This window comes from Scyliorhinus canicula, chromosome 15 (assembly GCF_902713615.1).
Source record: "Scyliorhinus canicula chromosome 15, sScyCan1.1, whole genome shotgun sequence".
In the NCBI taxonomy this organism is placed as follows: Eukaryota; Metazoa; Chordata; class Chondrichthyes; order Carcharhiniformes; family Scyliorhinidae; genus Scyliorhinus; species Scyliorhinus canicula.
In genome coordinates this window covers 120,129,027-120,154,252 of record NC_052160.1, presented here as the reverse complement: position 1 = coordinate 120,154,252, position 25,226 = coordinate 120,129,027, and the positions used below count along the sequence as shown (strand labels likewise).

At 41.9% G+C, this 25,226-nt stretch overlaps 1 protein-coding gene across 1 annotated transcript in view; it reads right to left on the bottom strand.

Annotated features, from left to right (window-relative positions):
• Positions 1-25,226, bottom strand: part of LOC119978596 (SRSF protein kinase 1-like) — an 86,258-nt gene that overhangs the window by 5,470 nt on the left and 55,562 nt on the right. The window contains 11 exon segments of the mRNA XM_038820365.1: positions 10,456-10,525; positions 10,926-11,033; positions 11,232-11,332; positions 12,706-13,131; positions 13,920-14,049; positions 14,051-14,097; positions 14,100-14,148; positions 15,620-15,645; positions 16,561-16,726; positions 18,313-18,419; positions 24,614-24,701. Of these exon segments, the coding sequence (XP_038676293.1) occupies positions 10,456-10,525; positions 10,926-11,033; positions 11,232-11,332; positions 12,706-13,131; positions 13,920-14,049; positions 14,051-14,097; positions 14,100-14,148; positions 15,620-15,645; positions 16,561-16,726; positions 18,313-18,419; positions 24,614-24,701 (1,318 nt within the window).

Sequence of the window (25,226 nt, the reverse complement as noted above, 5' to 3'; positions counted from 1 at the left end):
AAGAGAAAGAGATGAGGAAAGGGAACAAAATTACGAATCACAGAAAACTTAACAAATGTGTACTTGATCATTGGGAAAATAACTTTTATAAAACAATCAAACCAACTTGACATCTGCCCACTGCTAGTAAAGAAACAAAATAGTCGATTGTAGACTGGATTAGAATGCATTCTACTTCTCAAACAGGAATAGATCTATTTTGTACAAACACTTTTCAATTGACTGTCACACTGTAGGAATCTAATTCGTAAAGAGCACAGAATGGGTGACAGAAAACCTCTGAATGAAAAGGGTAACTGATCAAGTTAGCGAATGCAGCGGGTAGTTGACAAGTAGCATCAATACAAAGTGGTGACTATTAAGGTAACATGGCAATTGTGTATTGTAATTTTTGATTTTTCTAAATATTAATTATTTGGAGAAAGGAAAACAATGAAATTTGAAAGCTTGTACATGCTACCAAATTAGAAGGGTGCAAATAATAGACATAAAAATAAGATGTTCTTCAGCAAAAAGTATTATGAAGCTGGGAAGGAAAACAAATTATGGGAGCATAACACAAATGAAACCATACATATGAGACATAGGAATTTTAGTGGAGTTTGGGGTTAATGATCAAACGTCCATGTATCTTAGAGCAACAGGCAAGCATTTTTTTGAGCATCATCGACAAGAAATGCTTGTGCGAAAGTTGTAAGTGGTGGATATTAGAACTTCACAAAAAAATTAGGGAGTAGCTAATTCAGGAAGGCATATCTATGATGTACTTTTTAATGAAAGCAAAACAAGTTGTACAAAGAACAAGGTTTTCAACAGTTATTTGGAGGGTTTGGAAGATAAAGAAACTGAAAATGTAAATAAGCCAATCACAGGTCTGTATATGAATAAAGCCTACTTCTTACACTCCACCATTAAGTGCTTTATGGTGATCCAAACTGTATCATAGACACCCCTCGTATCAATTGATTCTTAGCAGGAAAAACCATTTAAAATCAGTAGTACACTATGCAGTGGCCTAGCGGCATTGCCACTGGACCAGCAATTCAGAGACTCAGTGAAATTTGAATTGAATAATTAAAAATCTAATGAAACGATTGTCGATTGTCATAAAAACCCATCTGGTTTCCTAAGGAAAGGAAATTTGCCATCCTTACCTGATCTGCCCTATGTGACTGCAGATCCACCACAATATGATTGACTCTTAAAATGCCCTCTCAAGGCAATTAGGGATGGGCATAAATGCTAGCCCAGCCAGCGGCACCCATATCCTATGAATGAACTTTTAAAATTGCAGCGGTGAAAGTAGGAAAAGGATTGACGGTGTTCAGGATCCCGCTTTTCCTGATCAAAGGGGGTAAAGGTATGATTTAGTATAGGATGCCTCTGCCTCCGAAATCACCATGACTACTCGTGTACAGTTCAGGAAAATACAGAGAGAACACCGGGCAGAATTCTCCGCTGGGTCCAAGAATCGTGGAGGCCGTCGTGAACTCGGCCGAGGTTCACGACGGCCTCGGGGGCCGCTACCAGCACCTAATTCACCCCCACCCGGGGGGCTAGGAGCGGGCCCCCGTCGTTCCCAGCTGCGACCTCGTCGCGCCGGAAATGACGCCCGAACGGCGCATCTCTGATCTCATCCGCGCATGCGGGGTTGCCGGTTCCAACCCGCGCATGCGTGGATGACATCAGCGCGTAGACGGCAGAACCCGCGCATGCGCGGTGCCGTCTTTCTCCACCACCGCCCGGCAAAACGTGGCGTCTTGATCTTGCCGGGAGGCGGAGGGGAAAGAGTGCGTCCATTTTGAACGGAGGCCTGACGATCGGTGGGCACCGATCGCGTGCCTGTCCCCTCCGGAGCACAGTCGCGGTGTTCCCGTCCAAATCGGGCCCCTAGATGCCCCAAACGGGCATCTGGCGCCCGTTTCACGAATGCAGCGACTGCTGCCGTGGTGAAATGGACGTGAAGGGCTGGCCGCTCGGCCCATCGGGCTTGGAGAATCGCCGTGAAGAACGGCGAGCGCCGGTTTTTCCAAACCGGGGGGGGGCGTAAAAAATGTCAGGAGGCCCTCCCACGATTCTCCCACGCCACGTGGGGAGCGGAGAATTCCGGCCACCAGCTTTGGAGGATAGAAGTGAGCAGCTGGACTTATTAGGGAGTCTTTGAGGTGATCTTATCGAAGGATTTAAAGACCTACAGGGGTAGACACTTGATTATTAAAATCTCAGCAGTTTAAGTGAAATACGAAAGACCATTTCCTAAGGGCGTCAGTGACAAGCGGTTATTACATGACCATACAATGCATAACATCATAGAAACAATGACATCATAAAGCAGCTTCCACTGATTTTGCTGAAACTGGCCAAATTTTCCTTCTAAATATATTACACCCATTTGCACAATGTAGGAGACAGTAAAGAAAATTAGTAATAGATGCAAGCTGTACATAGCCTAGAGCTTATTCTGCTATTCAATATTACCTCCATCTCATCACCCTATCCCTACCTCCCTCAATTCCCTTGATGCCCAAAAAACTGAGTTTTGAATGAACTCATTGCTAAACTTAATATATACATACATAAATAAATAGTCAAAATCTAGCAGTCACAATCTAAATTGAAATTCAGCTCACATGGCACACTGCAGACTTCCTCCATATGGCTTTCAATTGGCGATAAATGTCTCATTTTGTGCAGACACTAGTGCTCACATGCAAAGTGTCAGAGTTATAAAGATTCACAACGTATTGAATTAAAAATATTTCACATCTCAATCCTAAACAGCCATCCGGCCATCCCTTTATCCCGAGACAAAGCCCCCCACCCCTCTAATTCCAGACTCTTCCAGCCAGGAGAATCAGTCTCTCAGTATTTACCCTCTCAAACACTAAGAATCTGGTGTTTCAAAACGCCCATTCTGTTCAACCTCCCCTCGTAGACAGCCCTCATTCCAGAAATTGATGTGATAATAATATTCATCTCAATCCTGAATGACTGACCCCCGATCTTGAAAGTCCAAATAATAGATTCTCCATACAAATGCTCTCCGCCATTCATCACGATCATGGCTGATCATCCAACTCAATAGCCTAATCCTGCTTTCTCCCCATAATCTTTGATCTCATTCTCCCAAGTGCTATGTCCAGCTGCCTTGAAATATTCATCATCAACTACTTCCTGTGGTAATGAATTCCACAGGCTCACCATTTTTGTGTGAAGAAATGTCTCATCTTTGTCCAAAATGGTTTACCCTGAATCCTCAGGCTGTGACCCCTGGTTCTGGACACACCCATGTTGAAGTGGACAGGTGTGTGGTCAATTCCAGGCCCACTCGTCCCAGAGTCACAACACAATTGAATTAACAATAATTCTTCGAAAAATACTTGACCCGTGGTGCTCAGCAATTACAGGTTTGCAAATTGAAATACAATTACTGTTTATTTATAACAGGAATAGGTATAACAGGAATAAGATTAAATATGCAGTAATTACAACTGGATAACAAGCTAACCTACTACCTCTTTTTACTGTTCCAAGCTCCACCCACGTAAGACAGGCAAACATTGGGGGGGGGGGGAGAGAATTACGCATCAAGGTGAAAAGATAAAAGTCTTCAAACGGTAATTCTGTTGCAGGTATTCTCACAGCACACTGGTTGATTGATCAGTCATTCATTAAGTACAATACTTTATAGACGACAGGCCTTCTGGAGAGTCACTTTAGTTCTCATCAAACTGGGCTTTAACTTAAGGCTCACACACAGGCTTATTTCTTTCTTGAGGCACCTCATCTCCATCAAACCCTGCTTCCAGCTTGTAGTTTGACTCCAAGCACGAGCATTTCTCGAGAGAAGGACACCAAGTCTTACTGGAGAGTCAGCTCTCTGAAGAGAGTTGAGCTGGATATTTGGGATAGAATTAATTAGAACCCTCCATCCTTGCTGCAGAATCAAAACTGAAACAAAAGACTTACCCTTGAATCCTCTGAAACACTCCACTGGGATCAGATCTAATCCTCACACTTTAATGGGCAGAGCACAGCCTTTTGGGCCCAGTCCTCCCACAGTCCAAAGATGTGCGGGTTAGGTGGTTTGGCCATGATAAATTGCCCTTGGTGTCCAAATTGCCCTTAGTGTTGGGTGGGGTTACTGGGTAATGGGATAGGGTGGAGGTGTTTGACCTTGGATAGGGGGGTAGGGTGCTCTTTCCAAGAGCCGGTGCAGACTCGATGGGTCCGAATAGCCTCCTTCTGCACTGTAAATTCTATGTAAACAGGAGTCATCAATGACATTGGCCAATAGGCAATCACTTAGTGTAAGTCAGCACAGCCTCATGGATCCTGCTGTTTGCATTAACGTTACAGGTTGCTTAGATCACAGAATTTACAGTGCAGGAGGCCATTCGGCCCATCGAGTCTGCTCTGGCTCTTGGAAAGAGCACCCAACTTAAGCCCCACACCTCCACCCCTATCCCTCTAACCCAGAAACCCCATCTAACCAAGGGCAATTGAGCATGGCCAATCCACCTAACTTGCACATCTTTGGACCTTAAAGTCACAGATCCATTAAACATCCATGGATCAAAATGTAACAGCAAAAATAAAAGGGGAAGGAATCGGGAAGAAACAGGAAAGAATAGTTTAACAGAAACTACAGCGATCATTTTTGATATCATTGCCAGTTTTTTAAAATCCATTTAGCGTTTCCTTTAACTTTACGCCATACTTCATAAAACTGACATCACTGTAAGAAGTGTGAAGAAATGAGAATTTGATGAAAGGGAACTGGTCAAGGAGTCAGCTGGCTGAGAGCTTTGATATGCAGATTAGCCTAGTAATGGTGCAAACAGATATTTACCCAAGCAAAGCGGATACTAATAGGGCAAAGTGTAGGAGTTAAAGGCCGACGGCAAGAGTTCAAAAGTGAACCACATGGATGGATGTCGTATTACATGCTAAAAAGGGTAAGCTCATGTAAGAAATATCATGCAAGTGTCACAGAGTCCCAGAGGATCATAGCCTTCTCTCCCCTTTGAAAGCTGACTGGTGGTGATTTTCATCCAAGGGTCAACAGACCTCAGGCGAGAGGCATGGTTGAGAAGTGGGAGTCTTTATGAATAACCTCAGCTGGGACTGAACCCACGCTGCTGGCATGCATCACGAACCAGCCATCCAGCCAACTGAGCAGCTTCCAAGACAGGTTCTCAGATAAGACAAGATCAAAGGAATAAGCAATACATCAGTGTCAGGGTTGATTCTATATTTGGAGGAGAGCTGGCATGCACCAAAGATCACAGATGTGTTCACTCCCAAAACAACCTTTTGCCTGGAAGTCCGATTAAGTCACCAGTTGTTGCTACTCTAAACCAGAAGAAATATCCCAAGAGAGATATACAGGTCAAATGTGATAATTATTGTTGTATTTGGTTCAGTGTTGAAACCTATGGGGTGTTGCATTGGGGAGGTAGATCTGTGTTTAGGAAAGTAGAGGGATTTGGAATGGGACCAATTAAGTATACTTGGGTGTAGCCATTATTGTAGTTCAGTGCAATCTTTTCCCTTCATTGTGGCCCAAGTGCGTTTTACTGCTTAATAAACATTTATTTTTGTTGAATTATTACACAATAAGGTTGGCACCTTTCAAACTGGTCTTATCTCTTTCCTCACATTAAACAAATTGCAAAACAAACAGATAGGAGCCGGTATTCCAGGTTTCCCTTCAGGGATTTAGAATACGCTAACATTTATATCAGTTGAGTTCTTAACAGACACTCAACTATTATCCATATTTGAAATCACAAATCAATCTCTGGATTTGACTCACATTTTATGAAAAATAAATGCTAGACTACTTATACCTTCCTACTAAACTGGTTAAAAGTGTCATGACAATGTGTGCAATGTGGATAATGCATTTAGTTTCACTGGTGGTGAAATAACTGGATTGTTTTTGAAAGGAACACTGGGTAGAACTGCAAAGACACGTATTTTAAATGGCTGGACAAGTCAGCTGACCTTAATCTTAATAATGTAGGCTTACCTTAACACTGCACTGCAGTTACTGTGAAAAGCCCCTCGTCGCCACATTCCAGCACCTGTCGGATACCCAGCAGGAGAATTCAGAATGTCAAATTACCTAACAGCACGTCTTTCGGGACTTGTGGGAGGAAACCGGAGCACCAGAGGAAACCCACTGCAGACACGGGAAGAACTGACACGGGGAGAACGGTAGACTCCACATAGACAGTGATCAAACCGTGAATCAGACCCTGGAACCTTGAAGCAACAGTGATACCGTGCTGCCCCACTACAAATTGATCAAATTTCTAGTAGCCTTACCCCAAGAGACATGTTCAGACCCCCCCCCCCCCCCCCCCCCCCCCCCCCCACCCGATGGATTACACACCTGCCATTGTCTGAACTCTCCAAAACCCAATGACAATAGGCCATAGATTTCCGGACTCCAGAAACTACCAGGAACAGAGGAGGAATAAAGAAACTCATTATGCAAGGAAGGTTCCAAGGCCCCTATCTGTTTTGATGACATTGGAAGCTTTGACAATAGAGATTGAGACTTCTTCGTTAATATGGATTGCCTGTTGTAAACAGTCGTACAAAATAACAACTACAGACTATATGCCTGACATGCAATGTACATAGTAACTATTCAAGAGTATGACAGAGTTTATAGAGACAAGTCAAATTTTACTGCACTCCTATTCAAGTTAGAATGTGCTGCAATGCACACACATTTTATGACTAAAATATATTGTTGAAAAGACTACAGAATATCTCATCGAAGGTTTGAGGACCTGGGCGAAATTCTCCCCTACCCGACAAGGTGGGGGGTCCCGGCGTAGCAAAGTGAGCGCAATAACTCCGGCGTTGGGCCTCCCAAAAGGTGCGGAATTCTCCGCACCTTTAGGGGCTAGGCCCGCACTGGAGTGGCTCCGCTACGCCAACTGGTGCCAAAACCAGCACCAACGGCCTTTGGCGGCCGTCGGCCAGCGCTAGTCCACGCATGCGCCGGGGCATCAGTGGCCACTGACATCACCACTGGCGCATGCGCGGGTAGGGGTGGTCTCTTCCGCCTCCGCCATGGTGGAGGCCGTGGCGGCAGCGGAAGGAAAGAGTGCCCCCACGGCACTGACCCCCCCGGGGTCCAATTGCCCCGCGTCCCCCCCCCCCCCCCCCAACCGCCCCAGGGGGCCCGCTCGGCCGCCAATCCCTCCGGCAGAGGTGGTTTAAACCACGCCGGCGGGATTGGCCTGTCAGCAGCGGGACGTTGGCCCATCGCGGGCCGGAGAATCGCCACAGGGGGCACGGTGATCGGCGCAGGGGACACGCCAATCAGCGGGGCGTAATTCCCGCTCCTGCCGATTCCCGGGTGGCGGAGAATTCCGACCACGGCGGATTTACGCTGGCCCCGGGCAATTCCCCTACCCTGCGGGGGGGGGGGGGGGGGGGGGGGGGTCGGAGAATTCCGCCCCTGATTTCAGAGATCTATGGACAAACACGGCATTGTTCCTCGAAAATCCCAGTGTCAGGCCATTAATTGAATATCTCCTTGTTAAATTACTCCTTTCAAAGTGTATCACCTGACACTTTTCAGGGTTAAATTCCACCTGCCACCTTTCTGCCCATTTGACTATCCCATCCATCTTCCTGTAACCCAAGGCACTCAACCCACTGTTAACCCACCCGGCCAATCTTTGCATCATCCGGCAAACTTAATGATCCTACCTTCCACCACCCCCCCCAAAAAAGTCAGCAATGTCATTATATAAATGACAAATAATACGTGACCCAGCACAAATCCCAGTGGTACGCCACTGGTCACTAGCTTCCAGGACACTAAAGCAACCAGTCTGTCATCACCCTCCGATTCCTACAGTTCAGCCAATTTTGAATCCACCTTATCAAGTTACTCTGTATCTCATGTGCTTTTACCTTCTTGATAAGTCTCTTATGTAGGACCTTGTCAAAGGCTTTGCTGAAATCCATGTAAACTACAGCAACTGCACTACACTCATCTACACCTGGTCACATGCTCAAAAGATTCAATCAAATTTGTTAGGCATGACCTCCTCTGACAAATCCATGCAGACTATTCCTGATCATACTTTGCCAAGTGGAGGTAGATTCTCTTCAGAATTGTCTCCAATATTTTCCCTACCAATGATGTGAGACTCCCTGGTCTAGGATTCCCTGGCTCATCTCTACAACCATCGTGAAACCATATTAGCTGTTCTTCAGTCCTCTGGCACCTCCCCGTGTCCAGAGAGGAATTGAAAATTGGGTCAGAGCCCCTGCAATCGACTCCCTCGCCTCCCATAGCATCCTGGGATACAATTCATCTTGATCTCGAGAATTGTTCACTTTTTATGCTGCCAAATCCTACAATATCTTGTCACGCCGATAATTTGCTCAAGAACTCGGTCTCTCTCCCAGAGTTCCATATCTAACCCCTCATTCTCTTGGGTGAAGACAGATGAAAGTATTTGTTCAAACACCATATCAATATCTCCATCCGTAGATTTCCCCCTTGGTCCCTAATGGGCCCTACTCTTTCCCTGGTTTGCCTCTTCCCACTGAGACTTTTAGAATATCTTGAGATTTACCCTACTTTTACTAGACAGAGCTGTCTTGCAGCCCTTCGCTCTGCTAATTGCTTTCTTAAGCTCCCTAGGTGTCTCTCTGGAGGAAGACTTGTCAGCCCTCAGGCATGGGGGGTCAGCCATACTTACACGTGGACGTCCCCCTACATGCCGGGTTTTCCTTTTGTTGGTTAGCCATCCAAAATGGCTGCCAATGTCTTATTTGTTCTAGTTGCCTTCATGTGATCTGTTGTCACTAGCATTTCTCCTCTCCCCCACCCCCCCTCACTCACTAATGTGGTGGCTGTCCCCTGGGAGGCAGCTCCCCCATTCTGCCCGTTTTACCCTCTTCACCACTGCTCCCCCCCCCCCCCATTTTGGTCTCTTTCCCCCCTCCCGTATTTGTGTCTCTTTCCTCCCTTTCCCCGTAGTGTGTCTCCCCTCCCCTCCCCCCCTTTCTCCCCCCCCCCCCCTCCCCAACGAAGAGAAATATTATTAATGGTCCATATCTGTATGCTATTACTCTCTTTCCAGCTGTTTTTTTCTACATGAACTCGTCTGCATCCTCCGGTGAGTTAAAATAATGCTCATTTATTGCCGTTATGTTACCCAGAGTTTTGCCAGCGCACCCCTTTCTTGAATAAAATCACTTTGGCCTCATTGAAGTCCGCCCGGCACTTGGTCAAGTTGGCCCCAATATCTGATGATTGTGTCTCCCTCAATTTAGAATTCACACCTAATCCTGGTATTTATGGAGCTGTGCACTAATCGTCGGTGGAGGTTCTCCTGCTTTGGGCCTTTACCAGAGCGACTGGTGGGCCTGGTGTACCTCTGGGGTCCTCAGCAAGCATGTCCTCCTGACCAGCCTTACCGAGCATCTACGAGAAATCAGGTTTCTGCCCTCAGTGAGCTCGAAAATCCTTGGTTCTGCTCTCCTGATCTTAGAACCCTTGGGGCCAGCATGAGGTCCTCCTTGGAGTCTGTGTTTTTGGAGCTTATGCAAGAGCTCTATCCACTGCCTGTCGGTGGGTTGTCACGTTGGTGATCCCTCTCGGTCTGCTATATTCTGCCATACTTCGCTCCATGTGTCTGAGGTCTGGATTTTTCTCTCCTGACTTTGCTTGCACTTACTATTTTCAGCTTGTGTGACTGGTTTGAGGACATTTCCTCAGGTGATTGTTAATTTAGGGTGAGGGTGGGGAATTTTTTTTGTTTCAGCGTCCGATTTACGGGTAAAAAGGGCCTAAATTGAGGTTCCCAAGGGAGAGCCACCATTCGTGCAACTGTTCCGGAAGTCCATTTTCTGTGAAGTTTATGTAACTTGTGCATTCATTAATAAACAAACCATGCAAATTAAAAGCACAATTTACAGAAGGGTTTAATAAACAGAAATAAACCTGTCACATGCTATGATTCAAATGTGATAGATGCAAACAATCTTTATACAAAGGATGAATTTGAATGCGAACATTTTATGGAAACACCCAACATAAAAAAACTATGCAAAAAAAATACATGTTATGTAATTAAATCAGAAATGCAATTTGAAGGTAAATTAATCTTGGTGCACGAAATGTATACCATTCATAAGTGTACAACTTTCATGAGTGTGCAAATCAATCTATTACTGATAAAGGTCGAATTGCATCAATATTCTTAAATGGTTTAGCAAAAAAAGTAAGCAAATCAATTGAAGTTTGCAGATGATAACAATGGTAACGACAATCACAACCATCTCCAGCATTCAAAGACTTAACTGGAAGAATCTGATCGCCAAGCTGCGCATGCTAAAACAATACTTCTCATCTCAGAAATTAAGAGGGAGGAGCATAATTAAAAATATTCATCACCAAAAGATAATCACCTTCATCTCTGGAATAGTCTTCACCAGAATGAGGCTCAAACAATAATCTCCCAGTTGCAAGCTCAAATGCCTTGAGAGAAGGAAATGCAAGGAATATTATAATGTGTTTACCAAGGACACAATAAATACAAAATTTATTAAAATAATTCTGATCAAACATACCAGAAATGAGATTTTAAAAATAACACTTTGATTGGCACATGAACCTTTCTCCAGCTTTAATTTAAATAAAGCAAAAATAATCTGGACTAATTTCAAATAGTATAGCTGGTGTTTTAGGATTATTACTACATACTGAATGGGACTATAAATCCTAAAAATGAGAACTATTAGTATTTACCAACATTCTATGGAAAAATTGAGAACATTAAATGCAACAATATACAAATGGTTCTCATCTGGGTGGGCACGACCAGAAAATCCACTCCATGGTGTTTTGTCCAATGTTTTCAGTATCCCATTTTACATACCATGCAAGCAGTGCTCCAGATGTCTGCAGGCGTACTGTATCCAGCACCAATCAGAACCTCCAATGACCGATATTGTCTCGTTTGGATGTCCTCTGTAAAATGTTTGTGCTAAACAAGATAGGTAAATTAATATTTCACCATAAACAATGAGGTGCCAGATGTCTCGATGTGTTCTTGAAATTCCTTCCCCCAAATTTCCAAATAATGAAAAAATGTTATTTAAGCTAACTACTTCAATTATCTAAAGAAACATACTTTGAAATAAATACAAAAGTAATTCAGAAATGAATCAAATTGCACACTTACAACCCAGCAAGCATTTCCAAGATCTGCAATCTTAACTTGGATACCATCAGCATTCAATGGGTCGAGAGGATTGATGAGCAAGCTGGCAGCATCTGATTTCCCTACAAATAAACACAACCTAGATATTAAATTCTTGGAAACATTCTATAATGACAAAGCAAGTTAATTTAAAATTGGGCCAGTGTGAAACTGTACAGAACAGGAGGAAGATTACTACTCTGGATTTCATGGAGTAGATATACCTCTGCACAATGGCTTCCTCAACCTACAAAAGTGTGTAAACGTTAGAGTTACTATAGTTTGAATTAAACACACACACGCACACACCTCCCTGTCTGCAACAGAAGTTTTGCACAATAACTCTAATTAATGTTCCATCTGTTCAAAACTTAATGCTGAGTATGAACAGAAATCAAGTTGGCCAAGCTTCGCAGAGCAATTGATGAAAAACAGGAAACAGTCATTTTAGAAAGAATTACAGAATAACATTCAAACAGCAAATGCTTAATTTGCAGATGAATAGAAGGATCGAGGGGTAACAGAGACCCTATGAAAAGCCAAAAAAACACACTTCTGGATTTTAAGTGAAGCAGAATTTTCACATTTAGCAGACTATAAAAAGAGTGGTGCAGAACAATTTCAAGCACATTATAGACAGGACATTAGAGCCATAGAAAGTGTACCAACACTATTGTTGGCAACCAGACTGAGCAGGTAAGCTTGAAAAACTGCATTTTTTCCTCCCTTGAGCAGAGATGATTGAGGACGATGCATATTAATGTTTGTAAATTGTGATATATTGAACATTGAAGTTTTGTCCCATGTCAGATGGAACCATACTAAGGAATAACATCCAAGTTTGTTGTGGATATAAAATGCAGAAACATGAGTTGCAGGGAAGAATGTATGCAGGTAAGTGTAGGAAGACAGCCAGGAGTACAACTGGAATATTGAAGGATTAAATTAATGTCGCACAACCTTCACCCTTTCTACACACACATATTTATCATCACTAGGCATAAAAAGTTAGCTCTCAGTAACTAACAGCCCATGTTGGAATATCAAGATAGAAATCTTGGGTCCCAGGTTCCCAGGATCCCAGGTTCGATTCCCAGCTGGGTCACTGTCTGTGTGGAGTCTGCACGTCCTCCCCGTGTGTGCGTGGGTTTCCTCCGGGTGCTCCGGTTTCCCCCCACAGTCCAAAGATGTGCGGGTTAGGTGGATTGGCCATGCTAAATTGCCCGTAGTGCAAGGTTAATGGGGGGATTGTTGGGTTACGGGTATAGGGTGGATACGTGGGTTTGAGTAGGGTGATCATTGCTCGGCACAACATCGAGGGCCGAAGGGCCTGTTCTGTGCTGTACTGTTCTATGTTCTATGTTCTAAATATAAATTAAATCCAAGACATACCAAAACTAATATCCTACTTGTACCAAATATCACATGCGTTTTACGGATTTGAAACAAAACTAACCATTGTCTCCAGAGCTGCAGACAGAATCTTCCCTACTTCTATTCTGCTTGGTCTCATTTTCATCTAATGGATTTCCATCAGAGTTCAAACTACAGGTCATTGATTCCAACATTCCAGTTATTAAAGGTCCGCACGTTTCGGAGTAATTACTCTGGTTGTTTTGGTTCTTCTCTGTTCCATTTTGCATTAGTCCATTTAACACGTCATAAGCACAAGGGAAGGAGAGGTCTCCATCTCTGTAGGGTTCCTTGGGCTCACAATTGTTGGTGTTTTGATTAACATCTTCCTTATTTTCTTCTTGTCCATTATTAACTTGATTGGAAAGGGGACCAACCTCTACATGTCCATTGCAGTTTATTGATTCTGTCCTTGTGTCTTCAGTAGTGGTAACTTCTAAATGTTCTTTCTCTTGTGGTTCATTTTCATCTATAAACATTAATATAGTACAGAAATGTTATACAATTTTCCTGGTTTACAAACAAAGCAACCATGCAACTGGGATACTAGAGAAAACACCACTTGTTATCATTTAAAAGGTGGTTTCAACAAATGGATGCAAAATCATTGGTATATGCCAGTTTTAGGTTTATCAAGACACTATTCAGAATTAAGAAATTAACAAGTCTCTTGTAAGTAATTCTAGCTGTCAGTAATTACAAGAGCAGGTCGCAATATCAATACAATAACTCTACATCAACTTCACCAATGCCCAATGTTTACCTTAAACCAGCTGTTAAATATGCTCCGAACATTTCAAAAACATTGAACAGTAAAGCTCAAAAACATGAGAAATATGAATGCAATCATAAAGTAGAGAACCAGTCAACGTCAAGACAATAAAAAGCCATGGAATCCCTGTGCATTGCATCAACACAGAATTTTTGAACCAATAAAAGGTCCAGATACATTTTAAACATTCCCAAGAAAGCAAACGGCTTTTTAGATGCCCAACATCCAAATCTCACTCAAAGCATTTAACAGAGCAGACAAAAATTCCTTATTACCGTCAAGGTCAGCAGGTTTCCATAAAGAATTTCGAATTGTACACAAAAATTCTTTCCATGAAACTTATCAGAAGCATAGAACACCACATTTGTCCCTTGCATCAAAGACTTCATTCCCAATATTCAGATAAAAAACAACAACTTGGGAGTAAAGCTTTGAAAGTGCAACAGGAATTATTTGTAGATTATTCTAAGGGGGCTACAAACTACCTTGTTCTTCATTGGCCATATTATCCACTGTTTTATCCATTTGCTCGATTTGAGTCTCTTCATTTTCTGGCTCTCCATCGTCACCATCCTCCAATTCTTGTTCTTTATCCATATTTCCCGTTCCTCGTTCCCAGCTCTTCAATTTCTTGCATTCGTTTCTCTAATAACTCTGCTTGCGCTTCTGTTTTTTCTTGAGTTTCTTTTTTTTATTTCTAGACATTTTTCCAGCCTACATGAAAATGCAATATTAGATTTACATGAATACACACCTGTTTTTTAAAAATCTAAGTTTGAATGTTATTTCTATAATACTCAAGATCATCAATAGCCAAAACTCGACAGATTCATAATTAAATAGACTTTCCTTCAAGAACAAAAGCTCTGCCATTCAGTTGTTCATTATTCCTTCCTTTTTTTCTCACCTCGCAATTGTATTACATGCATTGGAGGGTGGCAAATGTAATGTGGATAACTGGAGTTATCCACTTCTGCAACAAAAACAGCATTGCAGAGTACTACTTAAATGGTGAGAGATTAGGAAATGTTGATGCACAGGGACTATGCTTCCTCTGGCTAGGGGCTTTCCAGAGCAAGAGGTCACAGTCTCAGGATATGAGGGAGGCCTTTTAGAATTGAGGGGAGGCGAAACTCTTCATTCAAGAGGGTGGTGAACGTGTGGAATTCCCCATCACAGAGGCTGTGGAGGCCAACTCACTGAATGTATTTAACAAGGAAACAGATAAGATTTCTAGACTCTAAAGGCTTCAAGGAGGGTGCAGGAGTATGGCACTGAGATAGAAGATCAGCCACAATTATACTGAATGGTGGAGGAGGCTCAAAAGGGCTGATGACATACGCCTGCGGCTATTTTCTAGGTTTCTAAGTAGTGTTCCGAACAGAATGCTATAATCTGACAATTTTCTACCACCAGTTAGCAGCTTGTATAATTAGGCTGAAAAATAGCTTTAACAATTATGAATGTCATTATCATCAGCCGTCAGCTGGATTGGTAGAAACTATAATCGTTCAAATGTATTTAAGTACTGCACTTAAAACTGTATTTCCTCATCTGGTGACGAGAGAAAAATGAATTTAACAGAGTACAATTGTACATGAGCAGTTGAATGCTTAGACCCTACGTGCTATTCAAGGTGATGCATTGCTGTAAATGTCAGGTACTTTAGATAAATCCGTGTTTTTTTTTACTCAAAGCTATTTAATATTCAGATGTGTGACCTGGAGATAGCAAGCTGTGAATTAGTAGCATAGACGTTGAGCAGAGCAAACTGTTTTTAAAGACAATAATAGTATATGTTTCTAAACAAAATAGATACCAATATCGTAACCTATATTGAGAATTCACTCAAACTTTGAACAGGATTATTTGTAATTTACATTCCAATGTTGCAAAACTTGGGCTGAATTTCCTATAAAAATCAACCGGAGGTGTCACAGAATTGAGACCTGGGTTATTTTAAAAATGTGATGCCCCATTACTTGATTAAAATGTGATAAGCTGAAATGAATAAAAATCATTGGGTTCAATGTGATTCATGTTTAAAACCTTTAGGATTCAACTGAACATAAAACAATGCCGGAATCCTAACTGGTTCACATTGACATACACATCCAGCCGACTTTAAACAAAACTGCTAATGAGAACATTAAAACTCCAGAACAGAATAGAGAAGAATACTTACAGGTTTTGGCTGTGGTGCAGTACTCACTACGAGAACAAGGAAAACAAAACAAGAATTATAAAAAGTTAAAATATGATTTACCAAACTTCGGCAAATCAGCTGATCAGATACTCTGAAAGAAAAATCCCATACACAGCATAGAGTAAAACAAGCTGAGCATGAAGTCAAAGATTTATTTCCCTTCACACATTTTGATACCATGACCTGGTGCACAAAAAACATCACAACAAAAAAATCACAAGTCCTCCAAGCCAATGTGGCTTTTGCAGGTACAGCAGACTAGATTAAAACAAGATACAGTGATTTATGAGCATAATGACAAAACTTTCCCAGCAGAGGCACAAAGGACAGGTTTGGATTTGTACGGCATTGTTCATGTGCAGGCTTATTTCCCTCTTCTACATTAATTCCTGCAGCATTTGCCAGCGAATAGTGCCGTCTATCTTTCAAATGGATAGAAAAATGGAAAAGCAGCATCTGAAGTGGAGAGATAGTTGGGGCAGAGTTGGAATACCAGCTGCATGAACAATTCAGATCACCAAGATACTCCCAATGATTGAAGGATATCATTCAGAGCTTTGAAAAAAAATCTGGTTAGTCACAAAGAGAGATAAAAGATTAAAGGGATGTTATGTAGAGGCATTCATAATTAAAAGGTTCGAGAAGAGCAGTCAGTGAGCTTACACTTGAAACAAGTGCATAAAATACAAGATTAGAAGCATAAATGGAGATGGCAAGATTTTATTTTCTATTTGGTCACTGAAACCAAGTTAATCATGACATTTAAGAGGAAATTGGATAAATATGTGAAGAAAAATATAAAATAGCATAGAAAAAAGGTCTGGAAAATGATTAAGTGCTGAAAGTTTGGATAATTGCCAAATGAGATGAAAGGTCTTCTCCTTTAATTTCTATCACTGCTGTTTTGATTAAAAACTCACCTGCAGAACCAGATGGTGGAGGAGCACCAGCCTTTTGCCATTCTGTCGCCTCTGCAGCCAGACGGCGCACGTAAGACTCATTCACACACAACAGGATGTTTTCTGGTTTTATGTCCGTGTGGATAATCTTGCACTTGGAATGTAAATAATCCAGTCCTTGAAGGACCTATTAGGAATGAGTTTTTAAAATGTTACACTATACCAGATCATGTTCACAAGAGAACCCCGATTGTCTTATTGGAAAGAACACATGAAATTTTTGATGTAGGTTACACCCTTATAACCACCATTAGAACGTGAAGGAACACCTGAAACTTTTCACCTTTTTGTAAATTTTCAATCTGGGCGCACAGTGGCTAGTACTGCTGCCTCACAGCTCCATGATCCCAGGTTCAATTCCGGACTCGGGTGATTGTCTGTGTGGAGTTTGCACTTTCTCCCCATGTCTGCATGGGTTTCCTCCCAGTCCAAATATGTTGTTCGGTGGATTGGCTATGCTAAATTACCCGAGTGTCCATGAAGTTAGGTGTGGTCAGTGGGATAGGGTGGAGGCGTGGGCTTAAGTAGGGTGCTCTTTCCAAGGGCTGGTGCAGATCCGAATGGGCCGAATGGCCTCCTTCTGCACTGTAAAATTCTATAAATAAGCTTTTCTCTAGGTTTACTCAATTCATATTCAAGTTTGTCGTAACGCCTACAAGAAATCAAGTGGCAAAACCTTCACCACAAAAACTTTTATACTTAAATTTAATGATAATTAAACACGTGTAATCAAATTCACTGAAAAAACAATTAAAACCAGAATCTGAAAGCTCTTTAAAGCAAAGTAACATTTTTTGAAATGTGGCTGTTATATTGCAGAAAACACAGCAGCCAATATGCACACAGCAAATGCTCAAAAAGAGGATCATGGTAATGACCAGATAATCAGTTTGAGAGTTGCCAATAGCAAGGAAACCAATGCCCATCTTTGAAAGTACCGCAAGTTCTTTAATTTCTACACACGTGGGCAGACCCTGTTCAATATTGTATCCAAAAGACAGCACCTCCAACGTAGTGCAGTCAAGTCCTGGAGTAGGACTTGAAGTCCCACAATGTCATATTCAGGGTGTGAGGCTGTTACTAGCTGAGACGCAGCTAATGCTGATGGTTGCATACGAAGTTCCGAATTATACAACAAAAAAAATCCCAGGGGAGGGGGGGAATAAAAACTAAACACAGAATCAGAGGAATTCCTAACCCCCATCTATCTTACAATTTTAAGTTTAGTTACATGGAATAAGTACCATGCAAACCAAACAAATATTTCCTTCAAGAAATTGTAACACTGCAATCCAGCAGCAGAATCAATGCAAACATTTCCAAGCAATGTGAGCTAATGTTAACACTGAGCAGCTGATTATAGATCACAACATGAAATCGACAATGCAGTCTAAATTTCCGCACTTTACGCAACTATATTTTCAGAACAAAACTCACGGCCAACTTCCAAGGGAATAACCATGCAACAAACCTGGCACAAATTACTTAATACTGTGCAAGGAAATACATTCCCATTGGTAATCAGAAAAATGAACTGACCATGATTACCACAAGAGGGAGCATTATACAGCATAAAATTCAGTCAGCTACTGTGGCATTTAATTTATTATTATTCCATTAATTTTCTAATGAGACCCTAAACTTATGGATTTACATATCCTCCCATTTATTTCCTTATAATTTCCTTTTCTTAAAAAAAAAGCACACACTTACTTGTCGAATGATGCTTTTGACACAATTGATAGGAAGTCCTTGGTAGTTTGATTTGATGATCCACTTTAATAGATGATGACCTAATACCTCAAACACCATACAAACATCTTGAACTAGGTCAAGGATACGTCCTACAGCCTTGAATCTTCAGATGCTGGCTACAATTAGCATTAAACCATGCATCCAAGAATCCAATACCAGGGTCCTATGCTTGAACAAAGGGGACTACGATAGAATGAGGAAGGACCTCGCTAAAGTAGACTGGAAACAAATATTTTATGGTAGGACAGTTGAGGAGCAGTGGAGTACTTTCAAAGAAATCTTTCATAGTGCTCAACAAAAGTATATTCCAGTGAGAAGGAAGAATTGTAAGAAAAGAGGTAATCTACTATGGGTCTCTAAGGAGATACACGAGGCTGTCAAATTGAAAGAGAAGGCTTACAAAGTGGCCAAGATCAGCGGGAAACTAGAAGATTGGGAAAACTTTAAAGGTCAGCAGAAATCCACGAAAAAAGCCATAAAGAAAAGTAAGATAGAACACGAAAAACTTGCACAGAACATAAGGACAGATAGCAAAAGTTTTTATAATTATATAAAACTAAAAAGAGTGGCTAAAGTAAACATTGGTCCGTTAGAGCAGTGCATCTCAAACTATCTGATGTGGTGTACCGGCAGTTTTTTTTTCAATGTGCCAGGGACCGGTAAGCGAAACAAGCCAATCCAGGAGTACTGTCTCTTTCTTTTCTGGAAACACTCCAAGTACCGGCAGACGATGGCTTGAGTACCGGCACCGGTACGCGTACCACACTTTGAGAAGCACTGCGTTAGAGGATGAGAGTGGTCATTTAGTTATGCGATATGATGAAATGGCGGAGGCATTGAACAAATATTTTGTATCGGTCTTCACAGTGGAGGACACTAATAATATGCCAGCAATTGACTGAGAGAAGAAGGTAGGTGAGGACCTGGAAACCATTACTATCACGAAAGAGCAAGTGTTGGGCAAGCTAATGGAGCTCAGGATAGATAAGTCTCCTGGCCCTGATGGAATGCATCCCAGGGTACTGAAAGAGATGGCTGGAGTAATAGCAGATGCACTGGCAGTAATTTTCCAAAATTCGCTGAACACTGCGGCAGTCCCAGAGGATTGGAAAACAGCAAATGTGACGCCACTGTTTAAAAAGGGAAGTAGACAAAAGATGGGGAATTATAGACCAGTTAGCTTAAGCATCTTCCTCACGACAGAGGTCGAGTCTATTATCAAGAGATAGGAGGGCACCTCGATAGAAATTGTCCTATTGAACGGACGCAGCATGGATTCATAAAGGGCAGGTCATGCTTGACGAATCTCTTGGAATTCTATGAAGACATTCCGAGCAAGGTAGACAAAGGGGACCCAGTGGATGTGGTGTACCTAGATTTCCAAAAGGCCTTTGACAAGGTAGCGCACAAGAGGCTGCTGCATAAGATAAGGATGCATGGTGTTACGGGTAGAGTACTAGCATGGATAGATGATTGGTTGTCCAACAGGAAACAAAGAGTGGGAATAAATGAGCGCTATTCTGGCTGGCAGTGAAGAGTGGTGTGCCTCAGGGATCGGTGTTGGGACTACAATTATTTACAATTTATATAGACAATTGGAGTTGGGAACTACGTGCAAGGTATCCAAGTTTGCAGATGACACGAAGGTGTGTGGCAGAGCAAAGTGTACTGAGGACTGTAAAACCTTATAGAGGAACATTGACACATTGAGTGAGTGGGCAAAGGTCTGGCAGATGGAGTATAATGTCAATAAGTGTGAAGTTGTGCATTTTGGTAGGAGTAACAATAGAACGGATTATTACTTAAATGGTAAAAAGCTGCAGCATGCTGCTATGCAGAGGGACATGGGTGTACTTGTGCATGAGTCACAGAAGGTTGGTCTGCAGGTGCAAGAAGTAATTAGGAAGGCAAATGGAATTTTGTTCTTCATTGCGAAGGGGATTGAGTTTAAAAGCAGAGAGGTAATGTTGCAGTTGTAGAAGGTGCTGGTGAGGCCACACCTGGAGTACTGTGTGCAGTTTTGGTCTCTACATTTGAGAAAGGATGTGCTAGCACTAGAGGGGGTGCAGAGGAGGTTCACGAGGCTGATTCCGGAGTTGAAGAGGTTATCGTATGAGGAGAGACTGAGTAGATTGGGATTATATTCACTGGAATTCAGAAGGTTGAGGGGGATCTAATAGAAACATATAACATTTTGAAGGGAATGGATAAGATAGAAGTAGAAAGGATGTTTCCACTGGTAGGTGAAAGTAGGACAAGAGGGCATAGCCTCAAGATTAGGGGGAGCAGATTTAGGAATAAATCAAGGAGGAACTTCTTCACTCAGAGGGTGGTTAAAGTATGGAATTCCCTACTGAAAGTAGTAGACGCTACTTCATTGAATATATTTAAAGATAGGGTAGATGTTTTTTTGAAAAATAAAGGAATTACGGGATATGGCGAGAATGCAGGTAAGTGGTTCTGAGACAACGAATAGATCAGCTATGATCTTATAGAATGGCGGAGCAGACTCGAAGGGCCGGACGGTCTACTTCTGCTCCTAGTTCTTATGTTCTTATGTTCTCCAAACCAGAAAATTCACAATACTCCAGCGGGACACTTACTTAGAACACATCAATTACAGTTGCATGTACTGAGTTCACACTTCTTCAAACAATTTGAATCTTCCAAAACAATCCCAAGACCGTTGATCATCTAAGTTATTCAAGAAGGTACTTTCACCAGCACCACCCAAGCATTACCAGCACCTCAGCACAAAATCCAGAATAATGGAAGGATAATCATAGACTGCAGGTCACTTATTCTTTAATACAAGATGAGTTTGTGCAATATCTAACTAGTTCCTAATACATGTGCCTACATGCTCATGTGGAGGGTAAGCAATAATGTGTACTGTTTGGGCTGAAAAGTCTGATTCCATGTGCTTACTTCTATGGCATGCAGACAGGTCTAAATATGGCTAGGAAATGAAAAAGATCCCACGCTGGTATAAAAGTGGTTGCTTTTCTGAGGCATGCTGTTGAGGCAGTGGGACAGTGATCTGACTGTATTAGCTGATCTACGAGTGTTTGACATTGCATTTCTGAAGTTATTGAGCACAAAATAAATAGTTGTGATTTTTTTTTATATAAGAGTAGATGTGATTGCATCAGTCAGACAAGTAAAATCAGAGGCTACACAAACAGGTAGTTCCAGAATATGGCCATTTTGTTCGCTTCATAATAGTTAACCATGTCTTGCTGCAATCATACAGGGCCTTGGTGAGGCCATACCTGGAATATTCGGTGTAGTTTTAGTCTCCTTATCTCAATGCTTTTGCTATAGAGGGAGTGCAGAGAAGATTTACCAGACTGATTCTTGGGATAGCGGGACTAACATATGAGGAGACAGAGTTGATTATATTTGCTGGAGTTCAGAAGAATGAGGGGGGGATCTCAGAAATCTATAAAATTCTAACAGGACTAGACAGGGTAGATACAAGAAGGGTGATCCCGATTGGAGGGGTGTCCAGAACCAGGGGTCTAAAGATACGGGGTAAACCTTTTAGGACTGAGATAAGATATTTCTTCACCCAGAGAATGTGAGCCTGTGAAATTCGCCAACAGAAGAAACAGTTGATGCCAAAGCATTGTTATGTTTTCAAGGAGTTAATGTAGCTTTTGGGTCTAAATGGATCAAAGGATATTGGGGGAGGGGGGGAAGCAGGAACAGGTTACTGATTTGGATGATCAGTCATGATCATAATGAATGGCGGAGCAGGCACAAAAAGCGAAATGACCTACTTCTGTTCCTATTTTCCATGTTTCTATATAACTATGCATTAATGGAAAACATTGCTCATAGCAACAATAAAACCTCCCACAGATTTTCATTGATCATTTGAATGACAAACTAGATCAATCTTCAGCATTCTTATTTCTCCCACTGTCAGAAGAAAAAAAAAAACAACAGGCTTTCAGCTAAACAGCAAATATCCGAATGCAGGCCTTAGTCCAGAATAGACCGTGGAGTAATAGAGGAACAGAAGACTAACAAACCAGTAATGAGCAGGCAAGAGGTAGAAACCCATCAAGGCAGAGAGGTCTCTCAGCTACTTAAGTCTTCAGGCATGTTTAAGAAATTGTTTTATCTTGACCATCCTTGGATCAGTATGTTCTCAGCCTAACTAGAGAAGAGGCATTGCTGGATCTGGTGCTGGGAAATGAAGTGGACCATTTGGACAAATATTTTGGGGAAACATTGGGCAAGAGTGATTATCGTGTCATACAGTTTAAATTAGTACTGGAGAACAGCAAAGAACAATATTATACAGACCTCCTAAATTGGAAGAGGGCTAATTTCAATGTGACGAGAAAGGATTTATCTGGGATAAAATGAAGCCAGAGACTGACAGAAAAAAACTTAACGAAGCAATAGTTGATCTTTAAAGTAAGTAAAGTCACCATAGACCCAGGTGACCATAGGCTGTTCTCCCTTTTGAGGGAGTGTTGACTGGTGGTGATTTAACCGGAGGATCACCACACCTCAGGTGAGAAGGTTGAGAAGGCGGGGCCTCCATGAAGTGATCTTAAGGAAGAAATGTTTCAGGTACAGGCTAGGTAGATTCCAACAAGGGTGAAAGGCAAGGGAGCCAAAAACAGAGTTCCTTGGATGACAAAGGAAATGGAAATGAAAAAACAAAGAAAGGAAGGGTATCTTGCTGCATGTCTGGTGAGAAAAGCATGTCAAATACAATAGGTTAACAAGGGAGGAGAAGAGGAAAGTAAGACAGGCTTAGAGAGAGAGCATGAGAATAAGAATGGCAGTCAATATAAAAGGAACCCAAAGATCTTCTGCAGCATGTAAATAATAAGCAGGAAGCAAAGGGGAGTGGGTCCTCTTAGGGACAAAGCGAGAGATGTATGCTCAGAGGCACAGGCCAATGTTAGAATACTTAACTTACATTGGTGCTTTATTAAAGAGGAGGAAACTGACAAAACATAGGCAGTTACAGAGAGTATAGGCAATAGATAGTGAATTGAAAGGAAGGTACAAGATAGGTTGGCTCTGCTTAGGGTAGATAAGTCTGGGATGCATGGCTTTGGATATCAGGCAACAAAACAACATAAGGGTGGAGATAAAGGGCTCAGATTAATTTTGAGCTTCCTTAGTTGTGAGTAAATGGAGTGGGTGCAAAATGCTCATGTTTATTTCAAGAAATAGTGCAAGGACAGTCAGTTAGTCTAACATCAAATTTGCCCTAACCTTCCAACCATTGATCAGGGAAAAATCAACAGACACTTGGAGGGGTTTGAGTTAATTAAGGAGAGCCAGCATGGATCTGTAAAGTGCTGATTGTGCTCGACAAATCTAATTCTACTTTATGAAGTAACAGAAAAGCTTGATGAACAAATGCGGTGGGTGTTATTTGTATAGATTTTAAGAAAGCATCGACAATATACCACTTAAAAGGCTGGTTAACATAAATGAGGCTTATGAAATAGGAAGGCCAGTGTGCAATTGGACAAAATATTGACTTTTGGACAGAAAGCAGTGAGTTGTGGTAGATGGTAATTTCCAAATTGGCATATGGCCAAGGGAGAGGGAGGGGGGGCCAGAGAGGGAGGGGTTGGGGGGGCACCGCAAGAGAGGGAGGGTGGGGGTGCAAGAGAGGGAGGGGGGCCAGAAAGGGAGCAGGCCAGAAAGGGAGGGAAGGATCGGTTTCAGTTACACAGTGTTAAGTTGGAATGGCTGGGGTTCTCCTTGGAGCAAAATATATTGACGGGAGGTTTGATAGAGGCGTATAAGATTAAGTCAGACTTCGATAACGTAGAGACGGAAAAATTCTTCCCATCGGCTGAAGGCACAAGGAATATTGGTCAAAGCACAGGGGGGACAGCCTTAAAATTCTTGGTGAAAAATGCAGGGGGAAAACCTTTGTATGCAGCAAGAAGGGCCTGTTTCTGTGCTGTAAACATCTTTAACTCTATAATTGGCAAAGACCTGGAACCTACAAAGGCAGTGAATGTGGAAACAATTACTGATTCCAAAAGGAAACTGGATGGGCACTTGAAGCAAATAAATTTGCAGGGCTACAGAAACCAAGGAGTGGGACTGGCTGGATTGCCCTGCAGGGAGCCAGCATGGGCTGGACTGGCCGAATTAGCACTTCCCGTGCCGTAAATGGTTTTGACTTTACCATGGATACAGTCCACTGCTTTAATTTCAAAAATGTACCCATCATTCAGCTGGGAATGCAAAACAATATTAAAAAGGATACGTGATCCATTCACTCCTGAAGTTTTGAAGTCATCCAATAACTGAACCACCTTCTCTTTATTAGGATCATTGGGGTCACTATTGCGAACCTGAAAAAGGTGACCAAGAAATATATTTTTGTTCTCATCAACTTATCATTCTATCTGCACAAGCATGGGCTTAACACAATAGTAAAGGTTTGAGAGTTCAAAACTTATTTTCAAAGAACAATTATGAACAAAAGGCACAAACCCATACCACAACAGTAACAAAATGGCCACTGCTCACCCAGCAGATTACTTAGCATATAACACTTCTTCAGTTCATAGAAATATGTGCTTATCAATGCAGGCAGATTGTTTGTGATGCCCAGGAGACAAAATATGTGGAACAATCTCAAATCATAAGTACATACTAAGAATTTTTTTTAGATCTGCTGCATTTGTAAATTAATAGCTAAATGCTTATTAAATCAATGAAAATTGCAAGTGGATTTTAATAAGTGCTTTTCATACAGAGGCCCCAAGGAATCTCTGTTAGACCAGATCTATGCTCAGTAATATTTTAAAATATAATTAAGGTATACTGTCATAACTGTTTTTGCTATCGATTGTACAGCTGCTGCGAGAGGGAAG